The sequence below is a fragment of the Podarcis filfolensis genome, assembly GCF_964270895.1.
Source record: "Podarcis filfolensis genome assembly, chromosome: 10".
NCBI classification, from domain to species: Eukaryota; Metazoa; Chordata; class Lepidosauria; order Squamata; family Lacertidae; genus Podarcis; species Podarcis filfolensis.
The window spans coordinates 42,588,561-42,604,360 of record NC_139612.1 but is presented as its reverse complement, the minus strand read 5'-3'; the positions used below and the strand labels follow the sequence as shown (position 1 = coordinate 42,604,360).

The 15,800-nt window shown below is 44.6% G+C and overlaps 1 protein-coding gene and 1 long non-coding RNA gene across 4 annotated transcripts in view; one reads left to right on the top strand and one right to left on the bottom strand.

The window, feature by feature from the left end:
- The first annotated feature begins 1,384 nt into the window (after positions 1–1,384).
- Positions 1,385–9,614, top strand: LOC310743794. 2 transcript variants are annotated; one of them, XR_014539231.1, is made up of 3 exons: positions 1,385–1,526; positions 4,934–5,024; positions 9,263–9,614. It is a non-coding gene; the product is annotated as an uncharacterized lncRNA (long non-coding RNA). The 2 variants fall into 2 exon arrangements; XR_014539232.1 differs by having other exon boundaries at positions 4,916–5,024.
- ERP27 (endoplasmic reticulum protein 27) overlaps positions 8,135–15,800 on the bottom strand; it is a 22,311-nt gene continuing 14,645 nt past the window's right edge. For both annotated transcript variants that reach the window (XM_083574248.1, XM_083574249.1), the window contains 3 exons: positions 13,454–13,579; positions 10,605–10,802; positions 8,135–8,773 (listed from right to left, as the gene is read on the bottom strand). In XM_083574248.1, coding sequence (XP_083430374.1) covers positions 8,726–8,773; positions 10,605–10,802; positions 13,454–13,579 — 372 coding nt within the window. In that variant the 3' untranslated portion in view covers positions 8,135–8,725. The remainder of the gene's footprint in view (positions 8,774–10,604; positions 10,803–13,453; positions 13,580–15,800) is intronic.

Sequence of the window (15,800 nt, the reverse complement as noted above, 5' to 3'; positions counted from 1 at the left end):
TTGTGAGAATTTGAAGGTAGGCAAGAGAGATCTGAGGAAAATATATAATCCATAACATAAACACAATTCTCACAAAGGACCAAACCCATCATAACAAATCATCCAACAGTGATGCTTAGTAGTAGCAGCAGCTGAACAGAATCAATTTGTCTAATCGGGTGGAATAATTTCCTCTGAAAGCCTGCGGAGAAAGGAGCATCTTAACCCACTGCCTTAAACAGGGCTGGGAAACCTTGTCCAGCCTGAGGGCCGCACTTTCTTCTTGGTAACTTTCTGAGGGCCAAATGCCAATGGGGGTGGGGCCAGGGCAAAAAGAGGGCGGGGCAGCAAATGTGAATATTACCATTTTAAAACAGGCACATTTCTATGAACGTTCTCACATGCCTTGCTAGCCTCTATCGAGGCAAGCAAAAGTTCTTCGATAACACATCCCAACCAGGCAAAAACAGTCTGGCTGAGGCCAGACTGAGGTGGATGGGGCAGCCCCCCATGAGCCCCGTGGACCCGCATCCATTGGCCTTACTAATGAGAAGCAGGTCTAAGTAATGACCTGGATGGGAGGCAGCCTGGAAACTTCATGTATTTATTCTGCCTTATATTCCATCATGGAAGAAAGGCAACCTTTAATAGAATCAATACTAAATAGAATCAATACTAACATGGTCCTCTTGCAAGTTTTTCTGTGGCTTTTTAATCTCTTCATCAGTGTGGGATATTTTCCGTGGATGAGAAAAGGGCTGGGAAACCATCATAAGACCTTCATATTTCCAGGAGCTCAGGAAAGACATTGAAGATGGGAAGACCTCATGATGAAGGCCTGTGTTGGAAACCTCTGGGATCCCAAGAAAACATTAACAATTGCATCCCAAACAATGTTCCCATTGGCGTGAAATGCAGTGAAAGAGGAGCTGTGTGGGATGATGAGGCTGTGGTATTTAACCAAAGTGTCTCAAACACAAGCCAATATTCCCTCTCCTGAACAGATGTCATTGCCCCGCCTTGGAAATAATTGCTATGCAGCTGAATCTTTTATTTGTATATTTTGGTAGGGAACAAGGATCTGCTGATGGACAGTGAGCTGGTGCTTAGGAGAAGCTTCCTCTTGTCTTTCCATGGGACGTCAAGTAAGTAATATCTCTTAAATAACCTATTTGACGCAATAGCTCTTAGGTCATGTCTGCAACACAAGTTAAATCACCTATTTGAGACAAAGTTGGTGTGCTACATTTGATTCAATCAGGTGTGGTCCATTTGAAGCTAATTACCATGTGTTCATACACCCTTGGATTATAGAATCTCCTGCTATAGTAGCCCAATGTAGACATTCTGCTTAGGTGTAAACCTACAGGAGAAGATGGGGGCAAGTGTCCACCTGCACTCACAGAGGCTCCCCATGTGATTTAGAACTCTACACAACTGAGATCTAAATTGGAGCCTCCTCAGATCTGTGCCCTCCCTGAGCTGGAACCTAGAAGACACTCATTCCTGCTCAATGTGTAGGTTTTACAGCCGAGTTTTTGCTCAAGGTTTGTATGACCTCTGGGCAGAGGGTGGATGGTATACCGACAACAGCCATTGTTTAGTGTCTCCTTGGCCCGATACTGGATGTAGGCTCTCACAGCCAGTTCCGACAGAGGTGTTTCCTGGTTATGGAAGATCTATGGAGCACAGCAGCTCCTGTGCTGATGCTGCACCAAGTGTCCAGGTGGGCACAGTTGGGTCAGATCAACTCCTCAAAACACATCCACCCAGGTCTCAGTAGATCAAATTATGGGTGAGTGTGGTCTTATTATGTAGTGATCCAGCATTAAACAGCATCACACAAAGGCCAGTGGGCACAGCAGGTTCTTAATTGTTCAACAAGGCAGAGATGCCTTCATCTTCCATGGTAACTTATCACTTCCCCAGTCTCTATCTTACTCCATCCATGATCATTGAAATTAGGGTGGCATTATCTCTCTGTCCTTGCCATAGTCATGCAGCCTACCTCCATGCATCAGTACGCACCTTTCAGTGGGCATTTTGGCTGTTGAGACAGCCACTACCTCTTCTGCTTCATAAGGAGGTTGTTAGTGGTATTGGAAAAACTAGTTATGTGGCAAGTGACTCAGCCTTGTGGTCGGTGGAGGTAGACGTAGAGGTTTGGTTCTAATTCCAAATCCTTGTCTTGGCTCATTAATTCCCAAGAACCACCAGAACATACCAGACTGCCCTCCGTAACAGCCACAAGAGCCACCCACAGAGTATCTATCGTGCCACATTTTGGTTCCATCAAGACAAGAAGGGAATCTCAGGGGACAGAGAGTCGTACAAGCGAAGTGTCTCCTCTGATTGTCATACCCCTACAGGTGTCTTCTGCAATCTCACACCAAAATAAGAGAACTCAATATTCAAAAGGCTGAATACTACGCATCTAGTGTACCAGAGGTTAAGAGCACTGGACGTAGAATGCAGGAACTTGCACAGGAATAAGTATTATCATCCAAGCAAAGTCCCAAAGGATATTCCAGCTAAAATCTCAAGGCTGTGTGGGGCAGGAGGAAGACTGGCATGGGGCTTCTCCAAACTTTGCCTTGAGAGTAATCCATTTAAGTTCTCCTTTTCTGAACGAGTGGGCTTTGGAGGAGGAGGACTTGTGTTGCTCATCATCAATGACATCACAGACACTACCCAATAGTCATCTTCCAAACAACTCTCATAATCGCAATGCAGAAAGAACTGCAATTTTGCAGCAACCCCACATTATGAGCCGTTAGAGGAAGCATGGTATTTTATTAACAGAATTTTATACTGCTTAACTGTAAATAAAATATCGAAGTAGTTTACCAAAAATATAAAATATACATTTAAAATGTCAATAAAAACCAATGTTAAAAACAAACTAAAATAAAACCATAATGAAATAACACAACAGTTAAAAGTATGTTCTATAAGCCACAATTGTGGATAAAAATGCATGTTGGCTTTACAAGTTCTTTAAACCGAAGCACTCCATGGGATGGGGAACATCTGTACAGCTGCTTCACTAGTCTATGACATTGTCTTGCAACAAACTAGAGTGGAGCAGCTGCGTTCAATTTTTCTTGCAATAACTCATGGCAAAGGTTTTTTTCACACTAGCTTGTGGTTCATACCAGTTCATACCAGATAGCATCCTAGAATGGGACAGATCATCAGCTGGTTTGAACTGGTCTAATAAATATGTTCTCCATTAAATATCTGCAGCAATACCATCATAGTGTTTACACATGTTGGTCCCAAATGTTCTCAAAAGTGCTGACTTGAGCTTTTTGAGGAAATCTTCTGCCCCCACACTTGACAACTACTCCACTAACTGGAGGGTCTTGTGAGGACATCTGACAGCAACTTTCTATATTTTAGCACTCTGGCTGTGGCCAGCTGTGGGAGGATAGAGGATGGCTTCTTGGCCACACGGTGGTTTAAGGGCTTGTTGTTTCGAATGTGGTCTTCTAGACAAGAGAGAAAAGGAATTAAAGTTTACCAATGTACATAACAAGCCTCTTTAAAAAGTTGTCTCTATAATTATCTATGTACACTCGTGGGACAGGCATTGAGGAAACATCTCCTCATGAACACGTTAGCATAACCACAAGGTCCCTGTACATCCTGTTTTGTTTTTCCTCTGGCTTATTTGACTAAAAATGATTCACGTTGCTACAATCTGAGAGGCAAATCAATATAGCTGTTCTGCTCCTTATTTTGTAGTTATCCAGTTCTTCATAGACTCATAGAACTATATAGTGTTTGAAGGGACCCCGAGGGTCATCTAGCCCAACCCCCTGCAATGCAGGAATCTCAACTATCCATGAAAACATCCTTGTGGCCTATTCCCTTTGAACGTGTTATACCCCTCAATTCCTACATTCCCATCATGGGTCTCATCCCACCAGGTTTCGGTAATGCCTACCAGGTCATATTTGCCATCCTGTATTAAAAGCTCCAATTCATCTTGCTTGTTTCCCATACTCTGTGCATGTGTTATACAAGTTATACAGTGCCTTTGGCTGACCCAGTCCCCTATCTTTTGTTATTTGCATGAAATAGGGACATGGAACCTGTGGCTCTCTAGAGGCTGTTGAATTCATCATCCCTGACGATTGGCCATGCTGACTGGGACCAGCAGTGAATGGAGTAGTGGTGGCATGGAGACACTTGTCTGACCTCCCAGCAGATGAGTCGCTGCTGCTTACCAGGAGGAGGGTGAGGATCAAGGTTGCAAGAGCACCAGCAGAGTCACTGCAACACTCCTATTAGCTCGTATGCACTGCGCCACCCCCCTGACACTTGCCCTTCCCTTTAAGCAGCAGTCATTCACCTGCCAGAAAGTACCTCTACCCCACTCCGCTGTCCACTACTGGATGTCATGAGACCCATGGAGACATTGCGGAAAGGGTAGTCAGATGAGGATGAGGAATGGGAAGAACACAGGGAATTGGAGGAGGCCGACCCAAGGGAAGATCCTAGCAAGTTGAGGGATGAGCACTTAGGACTGCATAGGAGATTGACCCAGGGGTGGTCCTAGTAAATTGGGAGGTGGTGATCTGGATTCAGGGGGTCTAGTGGCCTAGCAGAAGAACAGCCTGCCTCTATGGTACTGGACACCCTATGCACCTCATCCCTCAAGGAAGACACCCAGGAATACGTCTGACAGGGAGCCAGCTATGTCACCTCCACTTTTGTCTCCAAAGAAAGAAGGGAACAGAGCTGGTTCAAGCAAACCTTGCATGTCCTGCCTGTGTGAATAGCTGTGCACACCCCACTCTCAGAGGGAGCATGTCAAGTGTTGGATCAATAGCTTAGTTGCGCCTAGTCATGTATCATAGTACTCTGTCATGCCTTACCTGTGTGTAACCTGTATACCCATGGTGGAATGTTGTACTGAATTCATCAATAGAACTTTCAAAACCTCCAGACGTGACAACAGTTCAAGTTCCGAGTTCAAGGGCGAGAGACAGGACACTGGCTGGGACCAATGGGATTTGGATCCAAACAACATTTGGAAGGTAAAAGATTTCCTAGCCTTGGTATAAAAGAATTACAAGTGTGTGACAATTAAGTATTTAAGGCAAGGCCCTCCTACAAAGTAAATATGTTCTGAAGCCTAATTTCCCAAAAAGAGATTTGCCTATGAAACCATTACATTTGACCATATGCTGAGATCGTGGGAAATGTCTTGTGACACTTGGTCATATGATATGAACATCCTCTTGCTCTGAGGATCTTTGGACACCCAGCAGTCAGTGGAAACAGTACAGGACAAACAGAAATGTATGGATTTTGCCAATAGGACTGATAAAGGTAGGGCACTGGTTTTGATAAATTTTCTCTTTGCAGGTGGAATGATGGAAAGGTTCCTTTCAGTTGGGGAATATTCACAATGTCTGGATAATTATAAGTTCAGATAAATAGGAGTGGTGATGATGACATGAAGTTCTAAGGATGTGAAGGTCAAACTGAAATGATGAGATCAGATTCATTAGGCAATACAGATCAGGAAGGTTGAGTTGAGAGTTTGTGTTTACCATGTTCAGTGGAGGCAGGACCAATGGAGAACTTAACCCAAGAAGAGCCCAGATAGATCATCCCAAAGGCCCATCTGATCCAGCATCCTATTCTCACAGTGGCCAACCAGATCCTTGAGAAGCCTGCACTCAGGGCATGAATGCAACAGCACTCTCCCCATCCCCCAATGAGTCCCAGCAACTGTCATTGACATTGGAGAAGGTGCATATCTTATCTGCCATGAACTTTTCTTATTCCTTCTTAAAGAAATCCAAGTTGGCTGCCTTTGCTACTTGCTGTACTAGCAAATTCCACTTCAACTACTGTATGTGCTCTGTGAAGAAGTGATTCCTAACCAGTCACTTCTGTGCAGCAATGATCTCTCTATCCATTCTAGGCAGTAGGAGAGCAGATGTGGGGTTTTGTGTCTGTAGGCGTGCCTGCAATACGTTCCTGGGTGTTGTTGTTGTTTACAAGTTGGTGATTTGCGTGTGTGTTTTTGCACTGCCAGTTCCCAGCACAGTAGAACCCAGAGCTTTAACCGTGTGCCAATTCCACTCACGCCGTTGTGCCAAGATCCCATAGTAGGGCTGTTCAGCTTTGCAGCTCTGGTGTTGACTCAGTGCAATTCAGAGTGGAAAATGAAATCCTGAGATGAGAAGAATTAGCAAGGGACAAACAGAGGCACCCAAGAACTTGCAAGTGGCCTTATAAGTTGCAACAAGAGGCTGTTTTAGAGGATAGAGATCTTTTGACTCAGCGCTGTGGGCCATGCAAGTCCACCTCATTCCCTTGGCTGTTGTGTCCTGCTGCTGCTGCTGCTGCTGCTGCTGCTGCCACCACCGCACATTGCTGCTGGTAACTCCACTTTCAGAGATGGAGGCGGCTGAGCAGGGATTAGGAGAACAAGAGTGGCCTTTTACTCCTAGCTTTGCCCTTGGGGACAGGGGGTGTTCTGTGGTTTCTCTGCTCTGCAGTACTTAGCAGTTCCCCTCAAGTCAAATGCCTTCCTGAGAGACAACGTGGCAACTGTTCACATGGCAGCAGCAATCTGTCAGGGTTAGAAAGGGTATGCCAAGAGTGAAGCGAGAGAGCTCTCTGCCACATCTTGGATGCAGCGATACTTTTCATCTGTAGCAGCCTTCCTCCTCCCCACTCTTCAGCAGTCTGACTCAGCAAGCACTTCAGTTAAAAGCCAGTCAGCTATAACCTGCCCCCACAATACATTTTTACAATTCTGTTGTAAAGTGAGCCCCTTGCAGACTACCTTTCGCTGGAGACTCTGACAGGATGCATTTTATATACCCTTGCTGAAGAAAAACAGAATCTTAAGTACTGAATTGGACCAAGCAGCTCTTTTTGTTCCCCATAATACTGTTGTGAGGTTTGGACAGGAGGCGGTCACCCTGCATGATGCCAGAATCCCTTGTGATCCTGGAATCCTAGGTCCAGCAAGGGCTAAAATCTAATGTAGGATTCCATTGTTGAATTAGCCAAGGATTCTCATTACTATTTACGTGAGTACTGTACAGTCCTTAGTATGACAAGCGAAGTTTCTCCGTGTCAGAGGGCAAATGGATGGGCCCTTCTTTCCAGTGGCGTAGCGTGGGTTGTCAGCACCCAGGGCAAGGCAAGTAATTTGTGCCCCCTAACCCATGGATTTACGCCCCCTAACCCGTGGATTTGCGCCCCCTAACCCTAACCCCCAGATGTTGCGCCCGGTGCGGCCGGCCCCCCCTGCACCCCCCACGCTACGCCACTGCTTCTTTCTCACCTTGCTGGTAGTGAGAAAGACAAAAGCCACTTGTGTGAGAGAGAGCTGGAAGGAGGCTGCTGGCAGAAACCAGAGATTGATTTCTGCTTGATTTCTGCTTGAATTCAAGGCTGTGACTATGGGAGAAGCAAGATCCCCTTGGAGTGTTAATGCTGTGATACCCTGCCTCGTAGGCTCAGGTTATATATGTGTGTAAATAAACCATATATCATAAAGACACTACAGTCTCCGCTGTCCCTCTTTCCAAGGAAACCGAGCCCTAAACCCCCTAGATTTCCACACTGCTTGGAGATTGGGGTGGCAAACAAGACTTAATGCAACTCTCACCTTACAGCTGCCATCCCATCTGGCTTCCTGAACTGTTTCTATGCCAGCTGGTTGTTATAAGAACCGTAACTTTCAAGACCTGGAGGCTGAGCTTGCTTTTTTCCCATCCTGTTTTCTTTGGGGATCTTTATAAAGCTGCTCCAGGAGGCACTTCAGCTAAAGAGTGCTTTAAAGAAACAACCAACTAATTAAATACATCCAGGTTTAGGCCTCAAAGCTGTACTGCTGTAAGATTTTCCTTCAAGTGGCTATTAAAAGCTCCTGGAGAGGAGCTATCTCATGCCTTAATCATGGGTCTTTCTTGACCCCCCCCCCAGTTCTGGTGCAACAATTTCCCAGGTGGGACTCTTCAGACACCCTTTTATTGCACTTTCATGATCATATGTGCTCATGATGCTAATGGGGAGCTCACACATGAGCTATCACTACTGTTTGCGCCTGCAAAAGTTTGGTCACGTTGCTTTATTCCCAGTCTGTGCATATCCTGTAACCTCCTGTTGGAATCCCATATTTATTATACCACAAATGTTTTTTTTTATTTTTGTTCCACTTTTGTTGCACTATAACCCCTCCAGACAGCAATAATGTGGCAGCGTAGGGAAAGCATTGCAGAACAAACTAAAATAGAATAAACCCACCACTAACATGGCATTGCAATGTCAAGAGCCAGCTACCTGGCAGCCTGTCCAAAGCTAGCAGATCCCAGCAGCCCTTAATCTCATTGTTTGCAAAACAGGGCAGAGCTTGAATTACCAAAGAACAAAACTGAAAAGATGGAGCTGGTAAAGTAGGAAAGGCAATGGGCAGACCCAGACTATACCTTTAAAGCATATTCAATGCACATGTAAAGCACATGACTTCGCCCAAATAACCCTACAGTTCCCATATATCTCTGGTGAAAGCCAGAGATATAGTGTGGGTCTGCCCAATGTGAGCATTTATGGGAGGATCAAGGAAGTATTGAACTCGGCTGACATGGTCTGGCACATTTCTGTTGTGTGACTGTTGGTTGCTGCTGATTATCCCCCAACCCCCCAGGACAAGAGTATGCGCAGAACTACAGCAGGAATTAGGCTGTGGCTAGAGGCTGTTGGAACAGAGTCAGAGTTCCTCTTTGAAGATCTTATCCTCTGGCTTAGAGTTTTCTTTCTGAAATAAAGCAGAACAAAAGGAACCACGTCAACATCATGATTTTTAGTGGAAAGATGAACTGGGAGTGGAGACACTCGAGATCCTGAAAGAGCACTTGGTGTCTCTCGCTGTGCATAGAACCATAGAATTATAGAGTTACCCTGAGAGCCATCTAATCCAAGCCCCTGCAATGCAGGAATCATTTGCCCAACGTGGGGCTCCAACCCACAAGCCCGAGGTCAAGAGTGTCATCCTCTACCAACTGAGCCACATTAATATGGGGGCTAATCTCTTATACCATTTTAGTTTTCCTACCATCACTCAAACAAGACCTCTGAAGGCAGGAAATCTCTGTTGCATATATATATTCGGCTGTAACTGTATAAAATTTTATTATATCGCTGTATTTACCTGTTATCTGCTGGTTACTGTAGGAAATCTGGAGTGCATATGCCTATAATATTATACATATAATGAATATTTCATGTGATTTTTTTCATTTTTTAGCAGAACAAGGAGGTAGGGGACTCGCTTCGCATCAAGATTAAAGAGCAAAACAGGAATTAGGAGGGGGGAAATCTGTGCAGATAAACTTGGCACCGAGATATTCTGAAGATCCGTTCCCTAGTGGATCTCTTTTGTCTCCACGACAGCAGCAGGCCCCATAATTCTTAAGGTTTCCTTTTTAAGGAAATGAGGTAGAGTTGCTTTTGCCAGTTCCCAAACTTTCCCCCTTCATCTGGAGTCCCTGCGCCCTGACTCTTGCATGTATATTCCACCACAATTCCCCAGTTTTCCATGAGTCCAAAACCTCCTTACCCAAATCCTGGAAAAACAAAAATAAAACAACGAAACTAAACATTTCCATTGCAGGGGGGGGGGGGAGAGGAGAGAAATCAAGTTGTGTAGCCAGAGGAGAAAACGTACAAACTGAACGTAATTGTTCACATTTGTTCCATTTGCATAATTTATTCCAATCCTATAATTTCAAATTTAAGAAATTATTTTTAGCACAGATCTCTAAATCTTTTGAGACTGCACAGCTTTTCAGAAGGAGAAATTATTCTACTTCCATGATAGACTGAGCTACACAGAGATAGTTTCTACATGGACACTTTTTCTTAGGGAAGCGATAGAGAAGATTTCACAAGCACCCAAGAGGACGTGTATTGTGACTCTGAACTGCCTCAGGGGAAGCTATGGATGGTTATGCTTGATCACTGATGCAATAGCACTGCTATGACCCACTAATAATTCAGAACTATGTTGACAGATGGGGATGCACACAGTACCTGCTATGTCAGAAATGATCTGCATTATTTAGGATGAGTTAAATGCATTTTTGCATTTAGACTTCATGATTTTAAAAACAGGCACTGGGAGGGCTGACAGTTATCAGAATCTCACCTGGTAGGGATGAGTGGGTTTAACCCTTTCCTCCCCAGGAGTAGCCCTCATGAAAATAGCCCCTTAGTAGCTGTTATTTACATTGGAAGGAAATCCTCCATAGGCACCAATAAGAGACCTTAGCATTCCAGGAAAGTGTTAAACACCTCCATTACCACCACTGGCTGTATTGATAATCATTCATCTTCTCTGCCCCCCATTGACTGATATTTGCTTTTTTTTAAAAAAAAAAAGGTGTAAAGATACACTTAATATCTAGTTTGGTCCTCTGTTTATTATTTAGGTGCAAAAGCATTGCTCTGAAACACTACCAGCTATGTCAGGTATAAAACTAGACATCAGATTGAAGTGGAAAAGTGGGAACAACATTTCCAGGGGGTGGGGTTGATAATCGAGCAGAAAGCTGTGATTGGTCAGCCTAGTTGTCATCCTGTGCACTCACCAATTCCTTTCTCTGTAAGAAACCATTGCAAAAACCCCTTACAGTCTCCAGGGAGACTTCATCCACGGACAGCACCTCCTGCTCCTCATCTGGTGTGTGGAATGCAGCCAGTGCAGGCAGCTGAGACTTCTTCAGTCGGAAATAAGACATAACCCTGTCATTGCCCTTTGCACGGACGTCCACTGAGATAAAAAGAATCTTCAAGGAGGCAATAGGAAAGGCGTAGAGATATTTTAGAATGCTCACACAGGCAAATGAATGTTATCACACAGATTATGAGAGCTCAGAGGAGCTCCAGTAACCTAGATATTTGCAAACTGTTGGCCTTCGGGCCAGATCTCGCCCCCAAACCATGTTTTGTGGCCCATCAGACACACAGCAGTAACATCATGGAGCTGGGCTAGACATGGGGATTCAAACCTCACCAGTCAACCCAGTGGCAGGAAGTGGAGGAAATCACATCCTCTCTGCTTTTCAGATCTGAAGAGCAGAGAGGGCAGGTAACACTGAGGGTTCTGGTCTGGCCAGAGGGGTTTAGACCTTTCTGTGAAGCACCACAGTGAAGGGAATACCATTGTGTGCATCTGTAGTCAGAATCAGCTTTGGGTACTATGCACCTTGACTTGAGGAACGGTATGTGTGCATGTGTGTGTTGATGTTTTGCCTTGAGCAGCAAAATGGGCCAGCCTTGCAGTCTCTTCTAACTGAAAATAGCAAACCTGAATTAGCAGAGGGGACAGAGGAATGGGAGGCAAGGCCAATTGACAAGGGGGGTCTGGGCAATCAAAAGTGGGGAATGACCATCCTTAGGGGTTCCTCCAGACATCCTTTTTATGCAGCATTTCTTATGATTTGTGCTCGTGATAGTATCATCTGCAAAAACAAAAAGTCTAGAGTGGCCCTCTATCACTTCCCATCCCAAAGTCATGCGTTTCCATCTACCTTTACTCACATAGAAAAGATAAATGCTTCTGTGTCACCCTATTCTTTTCTTCATTTAAATCTCCATTAGGAATTTTCCCCACCTCTACCTGGAGAAGCCAGAGACTGAATCTGAGACCCTGTGCAAGCAAAGCATTTGCTCGATCTCTGAGCTTCCCCACATTTGTATTTTGTATGCAAATAATAATAATAGATGGGAAAGCATGGTTTGGGGGATTGGATGGGATGGGGAGAGTGACTCAGAGCTGTGTGTTCCCCATGTTGGATTCTAGCTAGACTATGTGGACCAGACAGTTATGAAGCTCTGTCTTTAATATGGGTTCCGCATAATAGCGCCATGGACTTTAGGCAAAGATTGTTGGACCTGCTCCTGCCCAAACACCAGCCTTTGATCCTGCATGTCTCAGAAGTCTTTTCACCTATTAAAACAACATTTGTGTAGAAGATGTTTGGAACCGAAAAGCTGGGGGAAAGAATTCACATGAGATCACCTACAGGTTTCTGAAGCCCCTGGTGTTTAGGTCAGTAATTTAAACAGAAGCAACAAAGAAACCTCTACGACATTATAAGCTCTGAAATTCTGACTCAGTGTCCTCAGCGCAGTTCACCTGGCAAGTCCGAGGGAGGGTTGTGCTGCCATTTGAAGAAAGCTCTTCAGGCATATGGAATATTCAGAGACATCAGGAGGTGGCCAATGGAACAGCAGCAGCAGTGCCATTGGCCACTCCAAGTTCTTTTCCAGAGTTGAACTGTGACTCAGATATATAATAAAAATGGAAGCTGGCCATCAGCGAAGGAAATGGATCCCAAAAGTCTTTTAAAATGCATAGCATTTCTACTTTGGCAAGTGACTACTAGTATTAAACCAAAAGTTCCCCAATGAGTTTTCATGTATTCTACAAAGTTATTTTCTAATCTCATATCTCCATGACTGTTCTCCTGGGCTACATCCACACCAGACATTAAAAGCACTCTTATACCACTTGGCTTCCTCCAAAGCACCCTGGGAACTGCAATTTGTTAAGGTTACTGAGAATTGTAAAGAAACAGGTTCCTATTCCCTCCACAGAGCTGCATTTCCCAGCGTTCCCTGGGAAGAGGGTTTGATTGTTAAACCACTCTGGGAATTGTAATTCTGTGTGGGGAATAGGGGTTTCCTAACAACTCTCGGCACACTTAAGAAATTACAATCCCCGGGATGCTTTGGGAGAAGCCAAGACTGTTAAAGTGGTATAATAGTGCTTTAAAGGTATAGATGTGGCCCCGGTCTCCTGTTGCCACTGTCCATTCCCTTGCTGCCACCTCTGGGCTCAGTTGGCATAATTTCCTGCGCTGGGGGCCGGGGAGAACAAAGTGTGCGAAGTTATTTCCTTCTCCTTCTCCTTTTCATTGCTCACCTGCTGCTACTGGGGAGTGAGTCCTAGCAAGTGCCTGTTGATGCCAACAACTGATGTCAACCCCAGCAGCATAGCTAGCTGCTCGAGGGCCTGGTGAGGGGGGGGTGGTGTCCTGTAGCCAGGGGCGGGGCAAGCTGCCCATGGGGCCAGACGAGCCTCTCCGATGCTTGGAGCCTCTCTGCCACTTCCCCCTCAGCTGTAGGATGGCTGAGGGAGAAGCAGTAGGCAGAGGTAAGTCCCATGCTGCCATTTCAGGTAGCATGGAACCTGCAGGTGCCTAAGCCACCACATCACTCCTAAAAGGTTTTGTGAGCCCAATTTTTTATTTTTAAACTCATTTTGTCACCCACCTGGTGATGACACCCGGTGTGGACTGCAGCCCTCGCACCCCCTTCCTCCGCCACTGGTCAACCCCGCTTTAGACTGTGGTGTGCCCAAGCATAAATTACTGCTTCTGTCTGGAAGGATAAAAAAAACAACAACCTTGCACCCAAGTCACATCAGACTTACCTTCCCTTGGAAGAGAACTGCTGCTTCACGATACTTGTCCATCATCTCCGCATGCTTTGGGGATGACTTGTCAGTGAACAAGAGAAGGTGGGTCTGAATGGTACTATTAAAGATACCTACTGCAGTCTGTCAATATATCAGAGATGGAGAAATAGGTTGATTAGGGAATGTGAGATCTGAGGCACTCTTGGAGCACCAAGCCCTAAAACCTAGAACACTGAAAACGTAAGGCTAGCCCTCAGAATCATGACAATGCTCCCTCGAGTTCGTATCCAAATAACAGAGGAGAATGCAATGGATCAAAAGCAGAGAGGCAAAGAGCAGAGGTGATTTAGATTTCAGGATGAAGTAGGGCTGGACTGAGGTGGTGCAGTTGAATCTGTGCAAAGTTCAGGCAAGACCAGCTAAGATGGTTAGTAAGCTAGGTGTTACTTGATTTGTCAGAACATTGATCAGTTTTGCTCTGATTAATCTATTTATCAACCCTCAACTGTTTTCCTCTTTGTGTCTGCGCATTGTATTTGTTAAACTGGCAAAAAACCAAAAACCCACAAATTAGAAGAATTCACAGGTGTGCTCTTTTTAGAACTGCTGGATTTAGACATAGGCCAATAGATGCCTGAATTCAAGCAAAAGAAGAGGCCTCTCAACACCTTCTTCGAACAGCAAACAGGTGGATAAGTCAGTACAGGACTGTGCTATTGGCTGCAGCCCAGCCCCAGCCCTCAGTGGCTGCATACTGAGCTTGACATCCGCAAAAGGGAAACATAGGCAATTGGTAAGCATTTGTTATACCATGAACAATTTCTAAGGTCAAGCCACATTAACCAACATCCTCCTTTCCTATTTTTGACTTCTCCTATTTATGTTTTGTTTGTATGTTACTATAATCATTCAAAACAGTAATAAAACTTCTCTCTCTCTCTCTCTCTCTCTCTCTCTCTCTCTCTCTCTCTCTGTGTGTGTGTGTGTGTGTTTTAAGAGTTGCTTGTAAGAGAATATGTTTCAGGTGAGGATTTGGAAACTCAATATTTTCTCAAAAACACAAATCCAGGACCCAAATTGATGGTGGAATTAAAGATTTAGTTCCTAAGGGGTGTGTGTGCCTTTTGTTGCATTTGTGTTGTTGTTTAACCTGTAAGAATAAAAGCAATTAAACATTATTTTTTAAGAAAGTCAATATTTTTAAAAAAGACAAAAGCTTGATATTTTAAATCAAGGTCCTCCCCAGATGGAGGATGATGATGGTGGTGGCGGTTGCTGTGTATTCTGCAACAGGATATTGACCTTGACACAGTAACAGTGGTGGATTTATCCTCATTTTGTTTGTTTTGAGATGCATCCCCTATGCTACCACATTATTGCTGTCCAAGTGGTCATATTGCAAGAGAAGCCAGACAAAAATACACCGGAACATTTGTGGTATTAAAAATTATGAGATTTTGGCAGGAAATTAAGGGGTGTGGAAGTGAAGCAGGGTTACCACCCTAAAACTTTTGCAAGCACAAACAGTATTGAAAGTAGGGCCTCATGTGACAGCCCTGTTATTAGCCTCATGAGCACAGAACAAGAATATATGGAGGGCGGGGGCTTGTTTGCTTGCTTGTTCGTTTGCATTTGACAAAGTTGATTCTCTACAGTTCACATTTGAGATTGCAGATCCCAGTTGTCCTTTTAATGTTCATCAGTCTTGTGTCTTTGTGTTTGCCCTAAAGGTTGCTGGCTACCCTGTCCAACACAGCTTTTAAGATCTTCAGCTCAGTCCATTACCTCTTTAACGGGAAGGATGCCCAACTAAGTTCAACGGGACTTACTCCCAGCATGCGAGAATGCAGCCGTCACTGCTCCATTTCCATGTATTTTCTTTACCACTCTGCATGTACACTTTTTAATCACCATGGAATTCTATATTTCCTATTTTTAAAAAAACATATGTGAGTCTTTATTCTAAACGTGATATATACCACCATTTGGCTTAAGCTGCTTCTCTGAGTCAGACTGCAAACCTTAAGAAGTGAAGGATGGAAAATCCTGTGGAAGTGTTACCACTGCAATGGCAACCAAGAACACACACACACACACACACACACACAAGTATACCTTTCTGATGCTATCATTCCCATTTAGAAAAACATAGCAGAAGCCTGGAAAACATTTCAGCACCGATCTGAACTGTGTTTGAAAGCCACAAGTCCAAGCAGACTGGATGCTAACAACATGGAAAGTAGACCGGGAACTCTCCATATATCACTGGGAATGACTGAGCTGCACACACTAGCCCTCTGTGAAGAGCCTCAAGTCACCTGGCACTGCCAATGGGCTCCTCGCATAGTTTCCCGTTGGCGGA